Source organism: Lontra canadensis, unplaced genomic scaffold (assembly GCF_010015895.1).
Source record: "Lontra canadensis isolate GAN:19392208 unplaced genomic scaffold, GSC_riverotter_1.0 scaffold31, whole genome shotgun sequence".
Taxonomy (NCBI): Eukaryota; Metazoa; Chordata; class Mammalia; order Carnivora; family Mustelidae; genus Lontra; species Lontra canadensis.
In genome coordinates this window covers 8,529,659-8,554,125 of record NW_022631025.1, presented here as the reverse complement: position 1 = coordinate 8,554,125, position 24,467 = coordinate 8,529,659, and the positions used below count along the sequence as shown (strand labels likewise).

At 45.8% G+C, this 24,467-nt stretch overlaps 1 protein-coding gene across 2 annotated transcripts in view; it reads left to right on the top strand.

Annotated features, from left to right (window-relative positions):
* The window catches only part of DMRT1 (doublesex and mab-3 related transcription factor 1), a 99,998-nt gene that overhangs the window by 38,681 nt on the left and 36,850 nt on the right, over positions 1-24,467 (top strand). Inside the window, exons 3-4 of one of the 2 annotated variants that reach the window (XM_032866555.1) lie at positions 3,134-3,417; positions 21,065-21,209. In XM_032866555.1, the coding sequence (XP_032722446.1) occupies positions 3,134-3,417; positions 21,065-21,209 (429 nt within the window). Of the gene's footprint in view, positions 1-3,133; positions 3,418-21,061; positions 21,210-24,467 lie in introns of both variants that reach the window. The other variant, XM_032866554.1, reaches the window with a different exon arrangement.

The following is a 24,467-nucleotide window of genomic DNA, read 5'->3' as shown; positions in this document are numbered from 1 at the left end:
ACAGATAAATAAAGAAAATGTGGTGTATATATACACATATACACACACATGTATGTACGTACATACATACATACAATGGACTGGTATGCAGCCATCAAAAAGAGTGAAATCTTGCCATTTGCAATGATATGGATGGAACTAGAGGGTATTATGCTAAGCAAAATAAGTCAGGAAGACAAATACCATATGATTTCACCATGTGGAATTTAAGAAATGAAACAGATGAACATTGGGGAAAGGAAGGAAAAATAAGATAAAAATAGAGAGGGAGACTAACCATATGAGACTCTTAACGCTAGGAGACAAACCGAGGATTGCTGGAGGGGAGGTGGGTGAGGAGGCTGGGGTGACTAGGTGATGGGCTTTAAGGAGGGCATGTGATGTAATGGGCACTGGGTGTTATCCCCAACTGATGAATCACTAAATTCTACCCCTGAAACTAATGATAAGCTATATGTTAACTAAATCGAATTTAAGTAAAAAATTTTAAAAAGTATATGTCATTCTTCTCCGATTTAAATATCCATACAATTTGTCATTTTTGCAAAACTTAAATTGCTAATTTAATCAGGAAAACAATGAAGACACAACATTAAACACTTGAATTAGCTACTGAAAACCAACTGTTATGGCATGAGTTTGGTGTTTAAAATAAGAAAAAGTAGGGGAGTTCAGGAGGAGCGAATAGGCATGGGTCTTCTCTCAATGCAGTGTAGGATAACAAAATTGGAATTTCTCATCTCCATCTGGGAAGAGGAGAGAAGAAAGGGAAGAATTATAATAAAAATTGGCTTGACAGAACATTGGCAGGAGCTTAAGGGGATGGATTTGGTGTTCTTTGAGAGAAGAGACGTTAGCACTGACTTTAAAATGAGGTTGTAAAACAGAACTTGTACCTTTTTTATATTTTCTTCTTCTCCTTCCACATTTAGCCAGTGGACATCTGAGCATCTGCTCTGGGCCATGTGTTGACTCTGGGGAGTTTCTCTCCACTGGCTTCTCCCTGCTTATCTATGCTCAACCCTTCTCTGTGGTTTAAAAATGAGATAACATCTTATTAGGAGCTTCTCTGTCTTCCTCACATTTATTTTGATGCCTGGCTACTCGGAAAACCATTACGCCTTGATCCCTTCTGCAAATACTAACCGCTGCATGACCTACGCTGCTAGATACGGGGATGCGCAGGTGAACCGGAGGCGTGCTGGCTGCTTGCTGGACCAGCACTCTGGTGAAGAGAAGGCTCTTTCCGTGCTCATGTGGTCTGTCTGTCTCATTGTTTACTTGTTCCTCGATCTCTTGGAAGCTCCTGCTCCTTCCACTGTGCAAAAACCACAAGGCTCTGAAGACTTACCTAGTCCTCCGTTGGTCTTTTCCAGAACTGATTTGCTTGATGTCTTAGCTGCAGTTGACAAGGCATCCTGGCCCCTCCAGGATCCCCATCAACTTTGGTCTGTGTGACGTTGTGTTCTTTCCTCCGTTCTCCCAGTTCTATCCCCGGATCCCTTCTCTTCTCCCAGAACACACTGTTTTTTAACAACTCCCTCCTCCTCTCCCCAGAGGCAGCCAGCACCTCCCACCTCCGGGGTGCCTGGATCCCTGGATCCCTGCTGTCCGCCTCCTCTCTGCCAGGAGCGCACTTTCTCGCCCTCCCCGGTAGCCTGCATGTGCCTCCAGCATGTGCCTCCAGCGTCTCCTCTATTCAGCAGAACCCACCACCTCCCTCTCCCCTGCCACACCAGGCTTCTCCCTCTCCCCAGACTGCCCCTCCAGGTCTGCCGAGTTGTCTCCCCACGCATGGCATAGGTCCCTCACTTCTGTTTGCAGACTTCAGGGTTCTCTTTCCTTTGCTTGTCCTAAGACTGCCATCAGGTAAATCACTCTGCAACACAGACCGGACCATGGGCTCCTGGCTTGGAAATCATCTGAGGTCTTGCCGTACCCTGCAGGGTCTGAAGAGGCTTCCCCACCCCTTGCTCCAGCTCCACTTTTTCCCATTCCCTGCACCCAGTTCTTCAACCCCATCGCCCTGTCCAGCACTCCCAAGCCCTCCCCCTTTCCTGCTCCCAGTCTTCTGTCCTTGTTTACACCTCTTTCTGCTCCTCCATTAGAGGGCAGCTGGGGTAGTTTTTTTCCCAAGATCTCTGTAATCTTTTCTAGGCTGCAGGTCATCTTCCCAGTCTTTGGGTTTCCATAAAAGTTTCCGGGTCTTCCTGTGTGATCATTCTTGCTGTTATTTGTAATCCCATCACATGTTTCACCCCGACTGCAGACTCCCTGGGGAGGGGCATCCTGACACCTTGCGGCCATTTCAGGCACGTGGACCCACTCTTTGAACATTGTTTAATGGATGTCCTTTGGAGAGATGTCTTAGAAGTCTGCTTGTTGATTGCCATCGACACAATTTAATATCTAGACCCAGGGTTGAGAACCTGTAGCCTTTAGGTTGCTTCGGCCCAATGTCTGCGCTTGTGAATAAAGTTTTATTGCAACACAGCCACTCAGCATCCTGGACATTCTGCCGCTGAATGGCTCACAAAGCCTGAAATAGTTAGGAACTGACCTTTTACAGAAGAAGTTTGTCTACCCCAGTATATACTATTGTCCAGACTCCTGAGGGATACAGTATCAGCTGTGGAAGGAAGTGAAGGAAACAATGTTTGCTTCAACTCTTAGCCTTTCACTTTGGCTCTTTGATATATCAGTGTGCCTACCATAGTTAGGGCAGTGGGATTTTGCTATTTATTTAGAGTGAAGTACAATTAACTTTGTTGTAGAAATGATACAGACAGCCAAGTTAACTAGAGTTGATCTCTAATTTCTTGATGTTAGAATAGGATTCTCTGGGGAGATGTTAAATCTGGTCAAGCTTTACGTTAGTAAAATGTTTTTGGTATTCTCAACAAAAACTGACCAGCAAGGGTTGCCCGGCTGTGTTACTCATTCCGCCAGTCTTAGACACTTATCCTGTATTTCAGCCCTAGGAGGAAGCAGCGTGTTCCAGACCCTTCCCCTACCCCTTTGGAGATGAGGAAGGCCATAGATCACCAGGGTTTCGAGTTAAAGTTTTGTGGACCACCCCCCTACCCCCGCTCCCACATTTAATACCTTATGGTCTTTTTGTCTTTCTTTCTAGAGGGACGCATGGTCATCCAGGATATTCCTGCTGTCACCAGCAGAGGGCACGTGGAGAACACACCTGACCTGGTGTCTGACTCCACCTACTACAGCAGCTTCTACCAGCCGTCTCTGTTCCCTTACTACAACAATCTGTACAACTACCCGCAGTACTCCATGGCCTTGGCTGCGGATTCCTCTTCTGGGGACGTGGGAAGCCCCCTTGGCGGGTCCCCCGTGAAGAACAGCCTTCGGAGTCTCCCAGCACCTTATGTGCCTGGGCAGACAGGAAACCAGTGGCAGGTAAGACATTACCCAGAGCAACTGGATGTGTCGAGAGCACACACAGACGTACCCATGACCAGCTCACACATGTGTGTACACGTTATGCCAATGCTGTGGAAAGGGGTTCACTCTCCCATGACGTCATGTGACCCCAGAGGTTGGCTGCAGGGATTGTAAGGGAGTATGCTTGTATACATTTGCGTTTGAAATTTTACTTTTCTCATTTTAAACTATCATTTTACATAAAGACCCCGTTGGGTAGAGTCAGATTCACAAGGGGTTCACTGTGAGGTCTCTCCCCCTCCAGGCTCATCCCCACTTTCTTTGAGCAGCTTAGAACATGGTGGGTGCAGCCTTCTGGCTGGCAGTAACATTAGTGATGAATTAGCACCTCGGGAGGGAGAAGTTTTATCATCTGTATGTTTCTGTGGAAGCAAGGTAAGAAAACGAATTAGGTCATTGTCATTCTGGGCCAAATTGTTGGGTTTTTGTTTTGCTTTTTTTTTTTTTTTTAAAGCTGGAAATGAAGATCATCAGTCATACTCAGTGTACAACCAATAACTTTTATTTTTTTTAAAGATTTTATTTATTTAATTGACACAGAGAGACAGCTAGAGAGCAAACACAAGCAGGGGGAGTGGGAGAGGGAGAAGGAGGCTTCCTGCTGAGCAGGGAGCCCAATGAGGGACTTGATCCCAGGACCCTGGGATCATTACCTGAGCCAAAGGCAGACGCTTAACAACTGAGCCACCCAGGTGCCCCTAACCAAGAACTTTTAAATTAACATCTCAGATAAAGCGTTTTGCATTGTCAGGAAAGGAGTGTTGTACCAGAAGCTGTCATGCTCCTTCAGCTTTAACCATTTCAATCCTGGAGTATGTGTGAGGCAGGTGGAGGCAGGGAAAGCATTCCCAGGCTGGGTCCCCATGCTGCAGGAGTGTGGACACACAGTGCTGACACTCACCCCTGCCATGGCCCCTCTGACCTCGGTGTTATGATTGTGGGAGAACGTATTTTGGGTATGTTTACCATGTTCAGGCTTTGTCAGTGGGGCTTCCAGCACAATGGACAGACATATTTGGGAGTTTAGGGCAAATCTTTGACCTTCTTATGTGCACCTTAAAAAAATGTGAGTTGAACTTTTCCTTTGAGCAATTCTATTCTATTTTGCATTTCTTAGGTGTGGGGAAGTTCTTAATATTCACACTTCCCCACTTTGTGGATTCTCTCATTACACTTTGGGATCAGACTTCTTCAGCCCATCAGTATGTCTGTTGTAATCTGCTGGGCTACACATTTTCATGTTTTCCACACATTTTATTTTTTAGAATCATACTTTTTAAGAAGAGACCTTAAAGCCTGTGGGTGTGTGAACTCAGAGTAATACGAGATAGAGGAAGTGCAGTGATTTATGGATCAGTCAGCCTGGACCCCTGCAAGTCTGTCCACATGCCGGCTGGACTTTATTATTAGGGGCAGGTTTTAGGTTGATTTCTATCAGAGACTCACTTCTCTGGAAGGAGAAAGAAGTATCTTGTAATTCTGAAAAAAAAAAAAAAAACAAAAAAAAAAAACAGTGCAGCCTGTAGATTCCCGGGAAGCAGGGACTACTACTGAAGTGTTCTGGTTTCCTGGCTACTTCCAGGCTTTAAGGATAAAGTAGGAAGGTGAACCTGTTGCTTATAAGAAAACAGGTGAGCAAAAAACATCTTAAGTGTGTTCCGAGAGAAAGCTGGCGAGCTCATGATCAGCTTTAGAGCGAAGTCCAACATCTACTTGATCAGATTCATTCAGCAGGTGTTAAGATGGTAGCTGGCGTATGACGCTCGACACCCTAATGCTTCTTCTTACTCCACCTGGAACACCTGGGAAGGGGGTGGCAGAGGTCTTGGATTTCCTTGGAGGACTCTTGCCAAGTTCCTCCCTCCCAGGGACAGCCAAGAGGAGACGGGCTCTGTCAGCCATCTTCCTTGCCTGGTCTTGGAGAGACATCTCAGGTGCTATGTGCAAGGAGAGAGTACCCCGAGGGCATGTTCCTGCACCCTGGCTAGCAAAGCGGGAAGGAAGAACCGTGCCCAAACTTTCTTCGTCCTGTGGTGCCAGCCAGCTTTGAGGCTGCTCATGCTTTCCCTTGCACCGCCACCTATAGAGAGAGGTGTCCCTGGTTAGCTGCCCAGGAGAGATGCCAAGACATCGTGTAACGTGGGAGTTTATTTTCCCAGGAGGCTGGGCTTAAGACTTTTTCTTTCCTAGCCAGTCGCCTGGTAATCTGGTAATCTGTTCTCATAAAACAAATTATTTTGCAGAACCAGATCCTTTTCTGCTGCTGTAGTTGATTCCCATTCCTCTTAGTAAGTAATAGCACCAATGATGACAGCCAGCGTTTGCAGGCCAGTGAGTCCTCCTCATGGCCTCAGGAAGCAGATCATGTTGTCTCCTCTTTAGAGAGAAGGACATTGAGACTCAGGGCTGACTTTGGGCCATGGCCTGTGCCCTCCTGGTGGAAGCTTCCCAGGGGAGGGCAGCATGTGGGTGCTCCCATGCCTGTCATCATGTTCTTCATCTCCTTTGTGGCAGGTGTCCCACATGTGCATCTGGAGAGCCCCACGCTAGCCTCTCCTGTCTGTGTCTTCTCTTGGTCAGACCCTGGCTCCACCTCAAGGGCCCAGACCTCTGGCGGCATCTCCTCTACCTTCTTGACTTGCTGCTAGGAGCTGACTTCCTTCCTCACTCCTCGCCAGAGCGAGCCACTGTTCTGTTTGTTATCCTCCTCCCCTTGTTGCTCGGTGGATCAGTGTGTCTTGAGGGAGCAGCACACGTTTCTCAACAAAGAGCTGACTTTTTGACTCCTAGAAAGAACTGACAGAAGTGAAGATCAGCATCATTTTTTAAAGCTAGTCTTCTAAGAGATCAGTAGGGAGGGCATTGAGTTACTTGCAGAAAGAAATCATTGACTTTTTATTGTAAAGCTGAGGCTTCCGGTAGGTGTCCCTATAAAATCAAGCAAGCCACAAATATTTATTGAGCACCTACTAAGTGCAAAATCTACTAAAAGAAATAGAGCAGCATAGTAGGTCAGCATCCCAGCATCTCAAGCTTCTTCCGTTTTCATGCCCTGCATGCTGAGAGCTGCTGTAATCACCTCAGAGTCTGCCTCCAGCCTCTGGAGATTTGTGGCCCAATCACAGATTCCTGTCCTACTGTGAAACAGGAATAACATTTGTGACACTGGAACCGACTCACGATGAATGGCTAGTTCCGCTGACCAGCAGCTCAATTTCACTTCTGCATTTAATTGCCTGCAAAAGCTGTTTATTGCCTTGTGCACTCCTCCACAGCAACATTATCTCTTAAATAAACATGTTGTACCAGGTTGACAAGGGAGAGGTACATATCAAGTGAGCAGAAATAAATACGGGAGGACTCAGAGCTGTACCTGGGGTCTCCTTTCTGTCCCTCTGGCAGGCGGCCTCTGGATTGCTTTGCAGAAGCTGGGGCCGCCAATGTGTAGACTCCCAGGCAGACTCCCATTTGGACCACAGTTCTGGTGTGGTCACAGTGGCAACGCGGGTGATTTCGTTCATTCAGGTGGTTATTTTGGGCCCAGTCTGAAGTGTCTTATGCTGTGTATGCTGTGTATGCTGATGCCTCTCACTGGGTGTGTTTGCTTATTAGATAAGCAGGCACGGAGAGCCTGCTGTGTGGTAGGCATCTGCCACTGAATCAGACAAACATGCGAAAGGCAGGTCTTGGGGTGGAATCCTGCCGTTGTCACCTGGACAAAGAGACAGGAACTTGAGGGTCATCTAAGTAGCCCTGTGTTTAAAACTGAGCTACAAGCGGGAAGGAAAGCTGATTCCGGCATCTAGAGCTTGGAGCTCGGAGAAGGTGCCCCCTTGTGAGCATTCCTGGGATGGCCCTCTAGCACCTTCCATGGGTGGGGGAGGGGGTGCAGCAGGGCCTTGCAGAAGCCCCTGCGCTTTGATGGTCGAGGTCCTACAACAAGCAGCCTGATGGGGCCCTTTTCACACTGCCTCCTCCTTTCATTCGAGTTGCTCAGCATCAGAACAATGTGTTAGCTAAAAGATTAAGAGGAAGTGACTTCTAGAGCTTGTGCTATGTGGGGGCAGCCGGTGGCCCCTCCCCATCTCCTAGAAGTCCCATAGGAGGGCCCAGTGGGGGTGCGGGTGGCTTAAATCTGGCTCTTGTTCCCAGGGAGACAGTTCTCATTAACAGTCAGTGTTTTAAAATACTCTTAAACCTAAAAAACAGTATGTCAGAGAAAAAGAAGTAGAATGCAAAATCTATGTCAGCTTTTAAGGTTTAACAGACTTGAGATCCATTCTTTGTTTGCCTCAGGCCACCAAGCTCTACCATCAGGGACCCCAGGGTGACGCACATCTGGTCACCTCAGATTCCAGGTTAGGTCTGAGCTGAGGAGGCCGAAGGGATCAGTGGAATGCGGCTGGGTATAGGGGAGCCAAGATCCAGCACTGGGCCCGCTACCCTTGGTCAGGGGCTCTCTCCCCAAACGGTCTTGTGATTGCCGGGCTGCCTTCTCCAAACTGTCCCATGCCAGCTGGTAAAACTAGCCGACGCTCCTCCTCTTAGAGCAAGCTGGGTATTGGCCACTGTCTGTTGGCGGGTGGACGCTGACTGCCTGTTTTCTCAAGAAAGAAAAACTGGCAAAGTTTGCCAGCGCACACACACAAGGAGAGTTTATGAGAGCAGATACCATTTAAAATATTTCAAGCAGTTTCTTTCCTTAGGAAAAGATAATTACAATAGATTCAGTATTTGCCTGAGGCTGTTAGTGCTAACAACCTTAATTTGGTTTCTTAAAGGGGAATTAGAGAGATATAAGTTTATGTTGATTAAAAGTGTGATGGGTTCTGCTGAGATGGGGTATATTTATTTCGTATCTTACCACTTCTGTGAAATCTGTAGTTTTGGTCATTTTGTAGTTGCTTCTTTTGGGGTATCCAGGATAGACTCAGAAAAATGTTAGTACTGCCGTTTCCCCCCAGATGCCCCAATTCTCATATATGTTCCTGGTGCATTATTCAGTTCTGATAACTGCAGCGGATATTAGAGTGATCTTACTTGACTGGGAATGTGTCTAGTGCTTCACTGTCCTCTGTGAGGGTTGTTGTTACCTGTACTGATTTTCACAGAGAAATGAGAAAAGAAGGACAAGGGAATTTTTCATAAAGCTCAATTATTCAATTCAAAAAATTGCTTTTAGGGGCGCCTGGCTGGCTCAGCTGGTAGAGCATGTAATTCTTGATCTCAGGGTCGTGAGTTCAAATCCCACGCTGGGTGAAGAGCTTACTTTAACAAAACATTTTTTTAATTGTTTTTGTTGAGACTATGCTCTCCAATGTTTTGTGAAAATAAAATGATTCTATGAGGTGGCAGGATTTCTTTTTGTGTAAACGCCCTCACTCAGCACCATCCCTGCCCCTCCCCGTCTCTGTCTCTTCTCCATCTTGACTAGCCTGCAGTCCAGAGAGAGTCTGGAAACCTCTGTGTCAGTCACTGTGTGTCACCATGACAACAGTAGTGTTCCCTGGGTCTTCTGCTGCTTTTAGGGATTGTGTCCACTTTACACGCTGCTTAACTCTTTTCAGGCAGAGTGGTTTAGTCTCTTCCTTTCTGCGGCAGCTCTGTGAACACCCAGCATTTTGTGGGACTCCTTCCCACGAACCCCAAGTAGGCTCTGCTGTCTGGCTTGGTGAGGACTCAGGACTCGGCCAGGTCAGAGGGTCGGTCTCAGAGAATCTTCTCTTTAGGGAAACACAGAAGTCCCCACAGACCTCCGGAAGTTTAAAGCCAAAGGGAAGGCATGCGACTTCTCCAGGTTTGGGGCTACCTTGCCTTTGCTGTGAACTTCCCCCTTCAGAGGGCTGTCAGATCTTCGCTGCATTTATACCTCTTTCCAAGATTCTTCTCTTGGAAGGAGAGGATAATGGCTCCGGCCCTCGGGGGCCTTCACAGCACAGTCCTGCTCCTGTAGGCAGCGGGCTTCTGTTGGCCGCCAGGCCCCAGGGACCATGGAGCCCTGAGGCCTGCATGAGTGCAGCCCCCACTCCCTGCCTCTCAGCAGTCACCAACGATGGGCATGGTGGCCAGCATTTATTGCTTCCTTCTTGAAGGACTTGCTGGTTTGTCTCACAGATGATGAAGACTTCGTGGCCCGCGCACTTCTAAGCCTGCAGTGAGGGCAGTGTGGGAAGGAATGGTGGGGGCGGGGGCGGTGGCTCTGGGCCTGGAACAGAGCTGAGGGAGACAGTGGGCATTTCGGAAGCTGACACCAGACAGATGGTGAGAGGTGGGCTGAGGGTTCTCTCCTAAGGGCGGCAGGGCACAGGGCGGGCATTTATGCCAAGTGTTTTGGTGCAGATGTGCACCATGACAGAAGTGCAGATGACAGAAGGAAATAGAAGTCGCCTCTGGAAACCGGGGGCAGGCAGTGCTGACCAGGGGCTGGGCCCTTAACATCCTGAGGTGCTGTTTGTCAGCCTGCAGGGAGCAGTCCGGTAGCATCTAGGCAGCCCCCATGTTTAGGGGGGTCTCAGGTGTTTAGGAACCTGGGAAGACTCTGGTACATGCAGGTTCATGTCCATTCTAACACAAGTTCAGTGTCACCTGGACGGAGCTGGAAAACCCTGCACAGTGCTGGTGTACCCCGGGGACTGCTGTGTATTCAGTCGGGGGCAGAAAGAAATACATTACCGGTCTGTTGCAAGATTTTTACACAACCTGATCTCTGACACAGTATCACCAGGTTAGTAAAGAATCCAGTCATTTGGGGATTCTGTAATCTGCTTGAACACCAGATAATTAGATCACAGTTCTTGAAAGCTTTCAGGTTTGATTTGGTTGGGCTGGTGGCCAAAATCTTATCTGTTTATATTTGCCCTTTTAGCTTACATTTTTTCCTAAGCATATGTGAATGTGATACAAAATCAGCTGCTTTTCAGAGTGTTTAAGTACATGGCTGGGTAGGTTCAAATTTCTTGAGAGCCCATTTTATATGGCTTGCTAAGTGTCCCTCATTAATTGAAATAAAGACCGAAATCAAGGGGGAATGCATGGGAGAGGCTGGTTTGCCTATTTTTAGAAAACTGTATTAGGAATATGACAGTAGAAAGGTTGAAAGAACAGGGTCACAAAATATCTCTGGGGCACCTGGTTGGCCGGCTGGATTGGTAGAATGTGTTACTCTTGATCTCGAGGTTGTAAGTTTGAGCTGCACGTTGTTGGGTATACAGGTTACTTAAAAATAAAATCTCCATTACAGAGAGTGTATGAGAAATGCATTCACCCATTTCATCATTACCATTCATGTATTGAGTCCCAGCTCTGCCCCCGGCGCTGTGCTAGCCTCGCTCACCAGCCCCAAGGATAGGTCGCAGGGAAGTGGATTACAGGAGAATCAGAGGACACACGGAATTCTCAGATGCTGCTGTGACTGAGCCTGGAGCTCTCCTGGGGAGGGCTGTGGACATGTCATCCCTGTGCGGTGGTGTGCAGGGGCGGGGCGAGGCCAGGGTGTCATCACCGCTGTTGTTGAGAACGGCCACTGGATGGTGACAATTCAAAGCAGATTGACTTAAATGAGTTTTACTACATTTCTTTTTTTTTAAGTCATTTTAGAGTAAGAGAGCGTGGGGGTGGGGGAACAGGGGCAGGGAGAGAGGATCTCAGGCAGACTCCCTGCTGAGCACAAATCCCAATATGGGATCTCACAAACCTTGAGATGGTGACCTGAGCCAAAATCCAGTTGGGTGCTTAACTGACTGATCCACCCAGGACTTTTATTAATTTTTAACCATTCTCTGCAGAGAGTAGGCCCCCGTACTGAGCACCCCCAGGACAGGTTGCTCCCAGGGCCCTGTGGGCATCACCCTGGTCATGCACAGTCTCTGGCGAGCGGGCGGGTTCATAAGAAGACAGAGAAACCGGGGAAAAGGGATTGTGTCCTTATTTTGTTTTTTCACATCTTTTCATCTCATTCCTTCTCATGAACATTCTTTTTGGCAGTTAGTCGTTCTTATCAGCCAGTCCTGGGAGAATGCAGGCGGACAAAATAACCCCATCTTGAGTAATGGTATGGGCTCCAAAAAATGTGAAGGCACATTCTTCTCTCTTGCTGTTTTTCTCTCACTCTCTATGTAACAGTGGCAGGGTAGCATCTGCAGTGGGGTTTCCAAATTTTTAAGATTTGAAAAGTAGAAAAAATTCAGAGAGGGGAGTTTTCTTTCAAATACCAAGCAAAAGGTCCATATACTTAAAAAACTTATGTATGTGGTAAAAAGATTTGTCTGTCTCCCTCTTTTTTAGCAGATCCCTGGCATACCTGGGAAAGGGCACCCCAAAAGAGGGGTCCTGGAGTGTGACCATTGCCGTCCCACTAGTGCACCCACAGAGGGAGGCCCCGTTGGGGGAAGGGATGGAGAAGGTGCAGCAGGACAGGTGTTAAACAGCCTTAGTCTGAGCACTTCATATCTGCTGTCTGTTCACCCCCTACAGGCAGCCCTCAGGGATTGCTACCACATCTGTGGGTAAGAAAATGGACGCTCAGGGAGAGGAAGTAACTTGCCAGGATCACACAGCTGCTGAGAGTGGGATTGGCTTTGAGCCAAGGTTTACCTGACTGCAGAGGGTACATCTGTTCCCTTATATCTCTGCCTTCCTAGTATGGCAGCCCACATTCTTGGTTTTCCTTGCAAGAAGCCTTGACAGGTATTATATGATGTTTTCTTATATCTTAGGATATGTCTTATCAGATCTTAGAGGATGTAACCTATCTTAGGTGATGTTTTCCGAGACCGGTTATACTAGAGAAAGTGGAGACTCTTATGTCTGCATAGGATTAACCAAATTTAAATCTCGGAGTTTATTGTCCTTAAGCATGGTTCTGTGGCTCCCCATCCTGTCCCCTCTCCTGCCACTCCCTCTTCTGTACACTTCAGGGAAACAGATTTCTGGTCATTCTTGTGTCATTTTGGTTACTGAGAGGTGGGCTGTCCATCATAGTCTTGGAGTGGCCTTTCCATACCGCTAACCCAGGGGGAGTTGGGCGGACCCATCACCCCTCAGCAGCCTGCATTTGAATCTTTCATACCAGCTCAGGTGAAGTATGTGTCTGTGCGTGTGCTCACGTGTAGAAGCAGGCCCCAGACAGTCTCACCTTGCCCTCCAAGCAGTCTGTCATGTTCAGTACTCATAAGATACCCTTCACACTGCTGATTTATGCTAAAAGTATCCTAATGTTTCTGACAGCTCATGTGTGACGTGAATATAATCCATATTTCTTAGAGCAGCTAATCCAAGTGGCTTATTTCCCGATAATGCTGATAGGGCTATATCTCTTGATGTCACAGCCGTTGAGATTCTGATGGTAACATATTGTTTGTGGGTCACTAGTTTTGTCTAAAATAGTAGGTTGGAACAGAGTAGCAAAGGTTAATTAAGTTTGTCCATCAAGATGGGAACAGATATGGATGCCTCTAACGCTTTCGGTCCTAAAATCAAAGTTCCCAAATGTGTGATTATAGGCTCGTTTTCCTCTCATTTTCAGACGTTCCCCTCCACACAACCCCTACCAAAAAGTTTCTTATTTGATCTTGAAGAGGGAAAACACGGAAGAACTGGTAAAAGCCAAAGTTAGTGAGGAGGTCTTTATAATCCGCAGACATCTTAACTTGCAGCAGGCAGGGCGGCTAGGATTAGTGGAGAAGCTTCCAAGGTGGACTTGCTCTGTTTGGATACTGCTTCTCTGTTTAATCTCTTTATGAGTGGAAGCCTGTCACTTCATCCCCCTGAGCTGTTGGTTCTTCTTATGTTAATGCTTATTTAACTGTGAGGATGCCAGGAGAGCACAGGACAGGTCTCTTCTAGCATCTCTCAATGAATTTACTCAATTTCACTTTCCTTTCCTCCTCTGAAAGTCCATTCATCCTGTGGTCAAGAACCAACATTTTCTCAAGAAAGTTACTTTAAGAAAGTCGCCATCACAAGCCCCCACCGCCTTGCTGAAGAGGGGTTATAATGATTTCAGAGACACACCGTGTTTGCCAAAACGGGGAGTCCTGTGTCTGGGGAGTTATAAGCCCGGTTCTAAAAATGCAGACTTTCCACACCCTTTTCCACCAGCTACTTTGCTGAAGCTGTGTTTTCTGTTGGCTTTCAGGTAAATGATGCTTGCTTTTCTGTCTAGCTCTGGAAAACTTCAGGTGGTTTAGATTCGTGAATTGAAACAGATGGAAATACTGACCCAGGAGCTGGGTAGTCCAGCAGAGATGCGTGGCTTGGGAAGACAAGGGAGGTGCTGGGCTGGCTGTAGCCGAGACTGTGGGCAGGCAGACCAGTCCCCCCAGCCCCCTGAAGTGCATCTGAATCTTTCCAGGGTTCAGGAAGGGAACCATTTTATAAAATGGGGTTTTTTTTCTTGTGTGTACCTGTTTTTTGAAAGTCCTTGCTTCCTTTTACCAGATTTATATACCAATGTCTTTCAAACATTTTAGACAGATCCAGAGTAAGAACTTAATGTTTTATATTGTGATTGAGTTCATGTTTACACATACACACAAACAGAAAATGAAACATTTCATACAACAGTTCTCCCTCATACCATAGACAATGAGCATTCAGATTTTTCTTCTATTTTATTCTATTCAGTTTCATTTGACAGAGATAGAGACAGCGAGAGAGGGAATATAAGCAGGGGGAGTGGAAGAGGGGAAAGTAGTCTCCCCACTGAGCGGGGAGCCTGATGCAGGGCTGGATCCCAGGACCCTGGGATCATGACCCGAGCTGAAGGCAGCCGCTTAAGGACTGAGCCACCCAGGCGCCCCTATTTTTTTTTTTTTTATACTGATCGCAACGTGCTGAATTAGGTCACTTGCAGTCACAGTGCTGCGTTTTGGAAAATACTGTCTAAGGAGTAAACCCTGTTCTCTCAACACCACAGATGCATATGGTGAAACCAACCAACTGAGCAGCACAAGTTAAAAATTAATTTGGGTTTTTTAAAATGTGGAAATAATCCTATTTAATTGTTTTGTATAAGGACAAGCATAACAGACCAGTGACAAATGTGCTTGTCCTGATCCCTGTAGAGTGTCCACTCCTTAAACTGTGTGTGGGAGTGGTGTGGCTCTTCGTGCCCTCTCTGGGATTTCTAGGAGTCGAGGGAGGCTTACTGTATGTTCGCACAGTCTGTATAGGTTCTGTATCTCCAGATGACTTGCTTATTGTTCGGTGACGCATCTTGTGCATCTTATGGCTGTTTATCCTGTGTTTTGTATCTGCGCTGGTGTGAATCCAGACCTGACATCGAGCTCCTTTCCTTCCAATTCTTTCTGAGAAGGCCCACTCACACAAGTTTCATGTTACATTTGCCTGTCTTGTCACAGACTTCCTGGAGCTTGGGGAATTGTGGGGTTTCAGGTGTCATAGAGGTGTCGTTGCTTAACTGATTGTCCTTCCTGCTCTACTGCATGGCCGTCCTTCTCCTCCTGTTTTTTCTTCCACCTCCTCTCTGAGGAGCCTCCCTTCCGTTTTTGGGCACATAGCTCTTAGCTTCTTCAGCTGACCCTCCGAGCCAGCCCCTTCCTCCATGGCTCACTGGACAGATCTACCCAGGCTTGGGGGAAATCTCCTGCAAGGGCCTGAGGTGGCACAAGGCCAGTCTCGATGTGCTGTCCCCTTGTCTTCCTCACACTGAGAAGGGACTTGGAGGGCACGGTAACATGAGCCCCGAAGAGAAAGCAAGGTGAACACAGCAGAGGAAGTTAAGGAAGCTGGGTTAGAGAAAGCTGACCGCCAGAGGACCCGAGGGACAAGGAGGGAAAAGGGGAAGGACGGGCTGTGTCCCAAGAGTCAGCATTTGCCATGTTAACATTTCAGTCATCTCTGAGATGTGCACGTAACAGCCATCATTTTTAGCTTGTGTATTAAGAAGAATTCTTTCTAGCTGTGACGTGTGGCATCCCAGAGGATGAATGAGGCGTGTGTTTCAGGAGGTGAATGGGCATTGCCCTTTGGGTAAAACATGTGCACAGGTGAGGTCTGTGGGCGAGGAGGGCTCACGGGGTGTGGTGAGGTGAGTGTGGGAGCAGGCATCCCATTCAAGGGTTTGAAAAGAAGCTTCTATTAAAGCCGAAGAAATCCTTTAATGAGGATGAAAGTCAGCCCCCAGCCTTCACTCCTCACATCACCGGGAGACCTGGAATTCCACAGCGTGTGAAGAGCCCTGCCTTTTTTTTTCAGAAAAACATTTCTGTTCATAAAATCAAAGGTTCATCCCAAATGTGGCTTTTGCGCCTTAAAGGGCTGTAAAGCACATGGTATTGCCAAGGTTATCTTCTTACTATTCATTTTAATATCAGGGCTTGCACTTGGGAATTTTATCCTGTATGGTTCTCCAGAAGGCTGTTTCCTTTCCTGGCCAGCCCTGCTTTGCTGCGGAGCGGGGCTCCGTGAACAGCTAGTCCGCGGTCTGGTATTCGCGACCCCTCTCAGCCTGGATGGGGCGGGCTGTTCTCTGCAAGATCACACTCTCTAGGCTCCGGTGCCCCCAGACAACCGGGAACAGTATTTAGGATTTTTTTTTTTTTTTAAGGAAGTAGGGTCTTACATTTTTATGTTTTGTTGGGATTTTATTGTAACTATAAAAAAGAGTGACTAAGGTATATAAAAAGAAACCTGTGGTTCAGATTTATTGTGCTGTATGTCCTCAACAGTTTAATAAAAGAAAACCCAAAGCTCTTAGGTGTTCCTCTGGGGTTAATGCTAACACCACGCATGTTCCCCACCAGCCCAGTTTCTATCTGTGGGTCACACTCTGGTTCAGAGACTTAGAGTGGGTAATAAGATTATAAAACATGTCTCTTGCTTGCCAGCTACCACATGCTAATAGTAATGGGATTCATAATTCACTGGATACTGGGTTTTTAGGTTTTACTTGGTTCGTTTGTTTAATTTAAAGGAACAAATCTTGAGAAGAAATAAGGCTTCCCTGAATAAAGGGGAAAAAATTAGATCCTTTTAGCAGAACTGAACACTGCCTCTAATTTGTGTACAAGTTCTGTCCTCAGTTGGCCGCTTGAGCTGGAGGTGAGGGGCTGAGCATAAGCCGGGACTAGGGGTGTTTAAAGCAAGTTTTCTCAACCTTGGCACTCTTGAAACGCTGGGTGGCTAGTTCCTCTTGTGCAGGGAACAACATTACATCCCCCCAGCCTCTGCTCACTAGAGGCCCACGGCATACCCTTCTCCTCCCCTCCCCCAGCTGTGACCAGCAGAAGTGTCTCCCCAAGTCACCAGATGTTCGCAGGGGACACACTGCCCCCAGTAAGTGCTACTGCTTTCAAGCAAAGCAAGTTTCAAACATTTCCTTGTTTACCCAAAAGCAGCCAGGACTGTGGCTTTTGTTTCTTGTTCTTTTTCGGGGGGGAGGGGGGGACGGGGGTTAGAAGGTAACTAGAAGGGACCTAGCATTTGAAATCACATTCTGCCATGCCTTTTCCTAATCAAGTCACAATCTGATATTAGCTTCACATTTCAGAGACTTATATACATGCTCAGAAATGCTACGGTTGACCCTTGAAAGGAACAGGTATGAACTGCATGAGTCCACTTTGATGTGAATTTTTTTTCTGGTCAGTATAACACAGTTCTGTAAATGTGCTTTCTTTTCTTTATGTTTTCTTAATAGTGTTTTATCCCCCTAGCTTAGTTCATTCTAAGGATACTGTTTGTGTGTGTTAATTTACCATGTTATCGGTAAGACTTCAGTCAACAGCAGGTTATTTAATAGTTGAATTTTGGGAGCGTCAGCAGTTACATGTGGATTTTCGACTGCCCTCCTGTCGTTGAAGAGTCAGCTGTGCGTGGAACCATCCTTCCGTCCAGGTGAAATAACCATGGATGGTTATTTGTGGATTATTCTTCAAGTTGAATGTGCTGATGTGATAAATGGCTTCAGCAAAGTCGTATTTTAATAACCTCAATTGGAGTCTGACCCTTCGTATCTTTCTCTTTTCCTCGAAGTCTTGTACCTCAGTGATCTTGGGATTCGTTCGGGAAATTCAGTGTTTGAGTTCAAATCCCTCAACTCTTACTTCTAAATAATCCTTGTTATGTGATGCTTTCTAGAGATAGCAGGAATTAAAGGGAAAAATTAACATGCATGGGTTTGAAATTGTTTATTTTTCGGTAAGCTTTAGTTTAAGGGAAAAAACTCTTCAGTTTATTTGAATCTCTACAAATATAATGCAACTTGAGGTTGGCAGGAGTCGACCTGTCTGTCAGACTTAACCTTTTGCATTTTTTAGTTAATACTGGGGATCTTGGGGTTTCATACTTCTTGGGGGTGTGGGAAGTATGTCAGTGTCTGGGTCACTGGCTGTCAATCTTGACATCACATTGGTATCACCTGGGGAATGGATAAAGAAGATGTGGTCCATATATACAATGGAATATTATGCAGCCATCAGAAAAGATGAATGCCCACCATTGCATCCACATGGATGGAACTAGAGGGGATTCTGCCGAGTGAAATAAGTCAGGCAGAGAAAGACTGTTATCATATAGTTTCATTTATATGTGGAACATAAGAAATGGTGCTGAGGATCATAGGGAAAAGAACGGAAAACTGAATGGGAAGAAATCAGAGAGGAGAACAAACCATGAGAGACTCCAGAAAACAAACTGAGGGTTACAGAAGGGAGGGGCGGGGGGATGGGGTGACCGGGTGGTGGTTATTAGGGAGAGCACCTATTGGGATGAGCACGGGGTGTTACATGCAACTACTGAATCGCTGAACTCTACAACAAAAACTAATGATGTACTATATGCAGTTACCTGGGGAGCTTTGAAATAGCCCAGGGCCAGGCCACCTCCCAGACCACTGAAATCAGATACTCCAGTGGTGGAGCCCAGACCGGAGTGCTGGGTGATCTCTTCCCTTTCCTCCACTGAGACCGAAGGTTGTAAACCAGTGTACCTTTTTTATACATAAAGTTTTATTGGAACATAGCCATGCTCATTCATGTACCGATTGTCAAGAGACCCTCTGGCTTGCAAAGCCTAAAATATTTCCTGTTTGGCCTTTTACCAAAAACATTTGCTGATCCCTGCTCTGGACTCATAGCGAACATTTTTCAACATTTTGAAAAGAGGCTTTATACAAATTCAGAGTAAAAGAAAAAAAATCCAGCATTTTGCAGAGCCTGCAGGTCTCAAAACCTATCCGTTTACTTGTACACAGAGAACAGTGAAAAGCATTTTCCTTGAAGAACTGACTTGCAGATGTCAAATCAGAAGATGTGACCAGCTTAGCACCTGCTGTGGGTGGCGGGGAAGCCTCACCATTTGTTGCGATGTTGTGTGTGTTAAAGCAGACAGTTGGCTTCTTGCTCAAAGTTCATTACGTAGTCTGCAGGGGACTTCAGGGAGGTCTGGAGAGGCAGCAATGGCTCTTTCATTTGAAGAGAGTTGGAGTTTGGTCTTAGATGGTGGCAGACCTCTGAGAAAATTCCTTTAGCTCTGAGGAATCTCATGTATAAAAGGAAAAATCATGAAAACACAGCGCTATTTACATGATTTCCATCCTCCCTCCATGCAGGTGGAAAGTCAGCAGTGATAAACAATGGATCAAAAGAGTTTTTTAGAAGGTCCTTTTTGGTTGTAGGGCCCTGAAGATGTGAAGTGTGAGAGAAAGGATTGTTTACCCTGGTCCCTTGTCACCAGCATGAGGTTTTTGAGCCAGAAGGATCAGCATCTCCTGTGCCAGACTGAGGCCCTACCACACCCTTAGTGAATCAGAATCTGCTTAGCCCCAGGCCATTTGCATACATATTAAGAGAGCCCTGGGATGCACTGGTCTAACCGATATTGGCTTCTGTGCAGTTAAGTGGTCCCTACCCTCCTGTGATTTCATGGCCCTTTAATGGCTCTCCTGACCTGGGGTTCTTCATTATGGGCAGGCAGGTTTTCCCCTTTGGCTACTTCCAAGTATAGCCTGCTCAGCCTCTAATTTAATAAAGATTTATGTGAAGATAGGAGATGAAAATGGTGTGATTAAGCTGGAAGAGATACCAATTAGTATGCTTCAGAGAAACAGAGTAGGAAGGATAAAGGGAGCTTGCCAGATAAACTTCAATTGAGAGAAAATAATCAATTGGAATACAGTTGTCTTTGTTTTGCCGAGAAGAAGTAATCAACCCATCAGAGTGAGTATTCATTTGTGCTGGGGATCACTTGCGAAGGTTGAAAAAGTACACACAGGCCTGTAGTCATTGGAAAATTGCCCAAAACTTAATATTCGTAGATAATCTTGGGGAAGCCCAGTACGTAAATTTGCCCTGCCAGCCTGTCACGTTAGTACGAGTTTCTTAATCAAGTTGCATTATTGGATTGAAAAACATGATTTTGAACTTACTCTTTAATTCACGGACAGAGTTGATTTTTCCTGAACATTTCCTTAAATTGAATTTTTAAACAAAGTTAATACCACTTAAATTTAATTTTTTAAATGCAATATAAATAGGGGCGCCTGGGTGGCTCAGTGGGTTAAAGCCTCTGCCTTCGGCTCAGGTCATGATCCCAGGGTCATGGGATCGAGCCCCAAATCGGACTCTCTGCTCAGCGGGGAGCCTGCTTCTCTTCTTCTCTCTGCCTACTTGTGATATCTGTCTGTCAAATAAATTAATAAAATCTTTTTTTAAAATGTAGTATAAATAATTGAAGTCTAGCTGTTCTTGCTGGGAAGACAGGATCACATGCTCAGTGTCTATACCGGGGGTCATGCAGGAAATAGAACAGCTCTGCAACTTTGCGGAAATGGGTGGGGAGCTTCTAAGTCTTCAGGTCACATCACCTTACCTTTAAACGAGAGGTCAGGAAGCAATGGAGAGCTGCTCCATACATAAAAGCTGCCCCAGTGTCCCAAAGTCAGATTCTCATTTGCCAGTCATGTGTCTACATGACTGTAAAGTCAGCCTTCAATGTCTCCCTGCATGTCCTGTTTGCAGAATCCACATCACCTCAGGACCCTGGTGACAAGAGGGTCTGGGAAGTGGAGATCCCAGACTTGGGTTTTTTGCTATAGTGAGAGCATGGAAGGGGGCTGGGAAGAGACGTTGAGGATAGTATCAGGCACGTCATTGCACGAAAGGCAACAGCTTACCCTTACACAAGCTTTGTGTGTTGTCTTTTTTTTAAATGTTCTTTTTTATATGAACACAGTGAGGTAACCAAAGTGAGATGCCTGTTTTACACGTGAGGGAAAGTGAGGAAGCAAATAACTTGCTTATGGCTAAGTAACTAGAAAGAGCTGCGGTGACGTGTTGGCTCCTGGGCTAAGTTGTTCCTCTATTACTGTGTCCCTTAGTGCTTGTTAACTGAGTATCACGTGACCAAATGGGGCTTCAGGAGTGTTCCAGTAAGGACCCCAAGATAGAATAGTCACCTACAGGATGCACAGTTAGAGTTTCTAGGGTCATTGTGCTGGCGGGGGCGGGGGGGTGCATTTTCATGGTCGAAGGTAACTTCCAGCAGCAATAACCTGTTCTCTTACAGAGTCAGGCAGTTCTTGTAATCATTGTAAAATGCAACTTTGGGCTCAGTGTATTCTTTTTTTTTTTTTCTCAAGCAGATGAAAAACCCGGAGAACCGCCACGCAGTGAGTTCCCAGTACAGGATGCATTCTTATTACCCGCCTCCCTCCTACCTGGGCCAGAGCGTGTCCCAGATCTTCACTTTCGAGGATGGCCCCTCTTACTCAGAAGCCAAAGCCAGTGGTAGGTGTCTGGATGCACAGCTTGGATTGGGGTGGAGGGAGGATGAGTGGCCAATGCTGGGTCCCTAGACCTCTCCAAGGTCTTGCAAGTCAGGAGCTTGTGGGAGCTTGCCATGTGATTCCTCTGTGAGCATCCTTTACGGTATCTCATTAGGGAATGCTTTCGCTTTAATATCACGTCTTTTCTGACTACCTGGAGTGACAAGAATAAAATGAGAGACTCCCTTCAGAACCTAAAAAAATGTATTTTCTGGAGGACCGCTGTGAAATACAGGTTCAGAGGAAAATGTGGCTCAAACCCTGATATTTTTGGTGAGGTAAATTTCTCTGTATTGAATACTTGTACTGTATTGAAAACTTTTCCATTTCAATATTGAAGGCATATTCATCTTTTGGGGGAGGAAATGAAATAACTTAATAAAACATTTTTGAATACAATAGATCTCAGAGTTTATGCAGTAGCAATGCAAATAACTCTGATGTAATAGCTTTAAAATAAAAAATGACTGTTTAATGAACCAACACGGTTTGCAATACACAATTCCTCAACTTCAGTTTTAACCTTCTCCCGAGCATTTACACCGTGGTGATGGGCAGGTCTTTTATGACTGCTGTGTTTGTAGGCCCTGTTTTTAAGTTCTTTATATTTAAGCTTTATCTTTTGATCAAGGAAAGTGAGAAGATTACAGTCAAGGCTGTAAGTAGGAATCAGGGCAATAGTGTGTGACCTGCTAGTAAACCGACGGTTGGCCCTTGGCCTGCACCAAATAAGAAGAGGTTTGTTCTCTGAGTAAGGTGACACTCTACAGAGAACTTATTTCTTTGTAAAGCAGGCATTTAGACAACGAGAATCGAAACCATGCTTTGATTTCCAAATTCAGAATAAGAAAGTCTAAAAAAGCTGGGCAAGTTATGCTTTATTTGCCGTACTGAAATGAAATAGAGGGTTTCATTAATGCAGAGCGTAGAGGACAAGGGAACGGATCCTTTGGAACTGAAGAGGGGCTGAAGTACCCATTATTGATTGCACTTTGACTTTCATTAATGACCATTTATTGTCAGGAATGGACAAGCACAGCTCCGTATGATAAATATTCATACCATAGAACATATGCCGATGTGGTCCTTCTTTCACACTCTCTTTGATTCTATGTATTTGTTTGGCTTTTAAGCTCTTTAGGGACAGAACACATCTTAGTTACCTTTTTACCTGTTATGATGCCTTTTATTTGTTATTTATTGGTTGAGCGAATGAATGAATGAATTATTTTTTAAGTGAGCTTGCTACTCTGTAGAGAAACACCAGCCTAGAGGGTCAGGACCCTAACCCATTGTCTGTGGAGTTAGTGCCGATTGTAGCGATGAAGTAGTTAAAGAAATGTTTGTTCATACAGAAAATTAGGAGTGAAACCTTCTTTCGGGAAGAAATTGCCTGAGCTGCTTGCTCCAGGAATAATGGAGTATTTCCAGAAGCACTCACATTCTTGAGAGAAAGGTGTAAATTCAGAGCAGGGCAGTAAGATAAAAAGATAAGAGGAAATTTATTAGAGCAGAGAAGGACAGATATAAGAGGAGCAGGAGGCATTTGAATTTATGGCAGGAAAGGCTCAGAAGGAAAGAGGTTACAGTCCAGGACAGAAAGGACCGGCTGCACCAGTGCTCACCAGGAAAGACAGGGCAAATAGCAGTGAGGATTTCTTACATTTTTGCTGGTGATACGTGCGTTTGAAAGCATGAGGAGGCCTCAGGCTTACTCTCCTGGTGCCCCTCTCCCTCACCACTAGCCTCACTCCTGAGGGAGTTAGCTAGGAAGAGCTGTTAGTGGAACTCCATAATGTCTACTTTCGAATTGCCATGGAAAAAGACAATAAGAATAAATAGAAAATCCAAATAACAGCTAATTGTTTAAAGAAATGTGGCTTTATGACTTCCAAATGCATGGTGGGACTTCTGTGTTACATGGAATGTTTATAGAGCAAGTGGGAAAGGAAGAGGAAGTTGTGTTTGGGGGTGAAAAGGACACCTCCGGGGTCATCTCTTGGAGCATTGGAGCCTCAGTTTTATCATCAGCATTGACACAAGGGACAGCAGAGGCCCTTGTGTTGAGTGGGGCTGAGGCTGGTGGCAGGCTCAGTGGGTAGGGAGAGGGACAGCAGTATAGTCACCTGTGACAAGGTGACAGAGGCTGGCCAATAACCAGTTGCATTTATCACTTTGGGTTTGGGTTGAGATCCTTGGGTTGGTTGTGTTTTAATAAATAAGTTATGATTGGAAGATCTAAGCGGGGACTTGCAAGTAATTTGAAAAACAATGTTTTTCCATAGGCTTAATGCTTTCTTTAAAGTGTAAATTTGTCCGTTACATCAGTATTTCTTCACTTTCTTTTTTTTTTTTTAAGATTTTATTTATTTATTTGATAGACAGAGATCACAAGTAGGCATCACAAGATCCCTACCAAGCAGGTTCCCTACCAAGCAAAGAGCCTGATATGGGGCACGATCCCAGAACTCTGGGAGTCATGACCTGAGCTGAAGGCAGTGGCTTTAACCCACTGAGCCACCCAGGTGCCCCTCTTCACTTTCTTTTAAAAGAAGTTTAACCTGTCTTTACCATGTAAAGAAAGGAGTCCTGGTTCAAAGTCTTCTTCTGCTTTTGCTGAAGATGGCAACATGCAAATAGAATGTCATAGGGATTCCAGGGAAAGTTCCTTTTGCTGTGTCACTACTGCTTAATTTTCTCCTTGGTAAAGAGGCTAGGAGGCATTTCCTCCCCCTTCCATATCCTGAAAAGTGTCAGGAGGTAGATCAGAGAGACAAGGAGGCCCAGTCATGTAGCGCTCTGTAGAACATTGCAAGCACTTTGGCTTTTATTTCAAGTGACGTGAGAGGCCAGGCTTTCCAGCAAGGGGGCAGCCGGGGAGACATATCTGTCCCATGCATTTGGAAGCTCACTCTGGCTGCTGTGTAAGACCAGACTGTAGGAAAGCAGGTTGGAGGCAAGGAGTCCAGTAGAAGGCACTGAGTAATCGTTGCGAAAGGTGGCAGTGACCTAGGGAGGGTAGGAATGTGGTGGTACCGACAGGCGGTTTAATTCTAGATCTGCTTTGAAGGTAGAACCAACACGATTTGTGGATGGATTTGGGAGGTGCCAGTAAGAGAGAAGTGAGGGGATAACTATAGTTTTTGACCTCACCAAGTAGAAAATTAGAGTTTCTGTTTATTGAGGTAAAGAAGACCATGGTGGGATGGGCCTGGTTTGT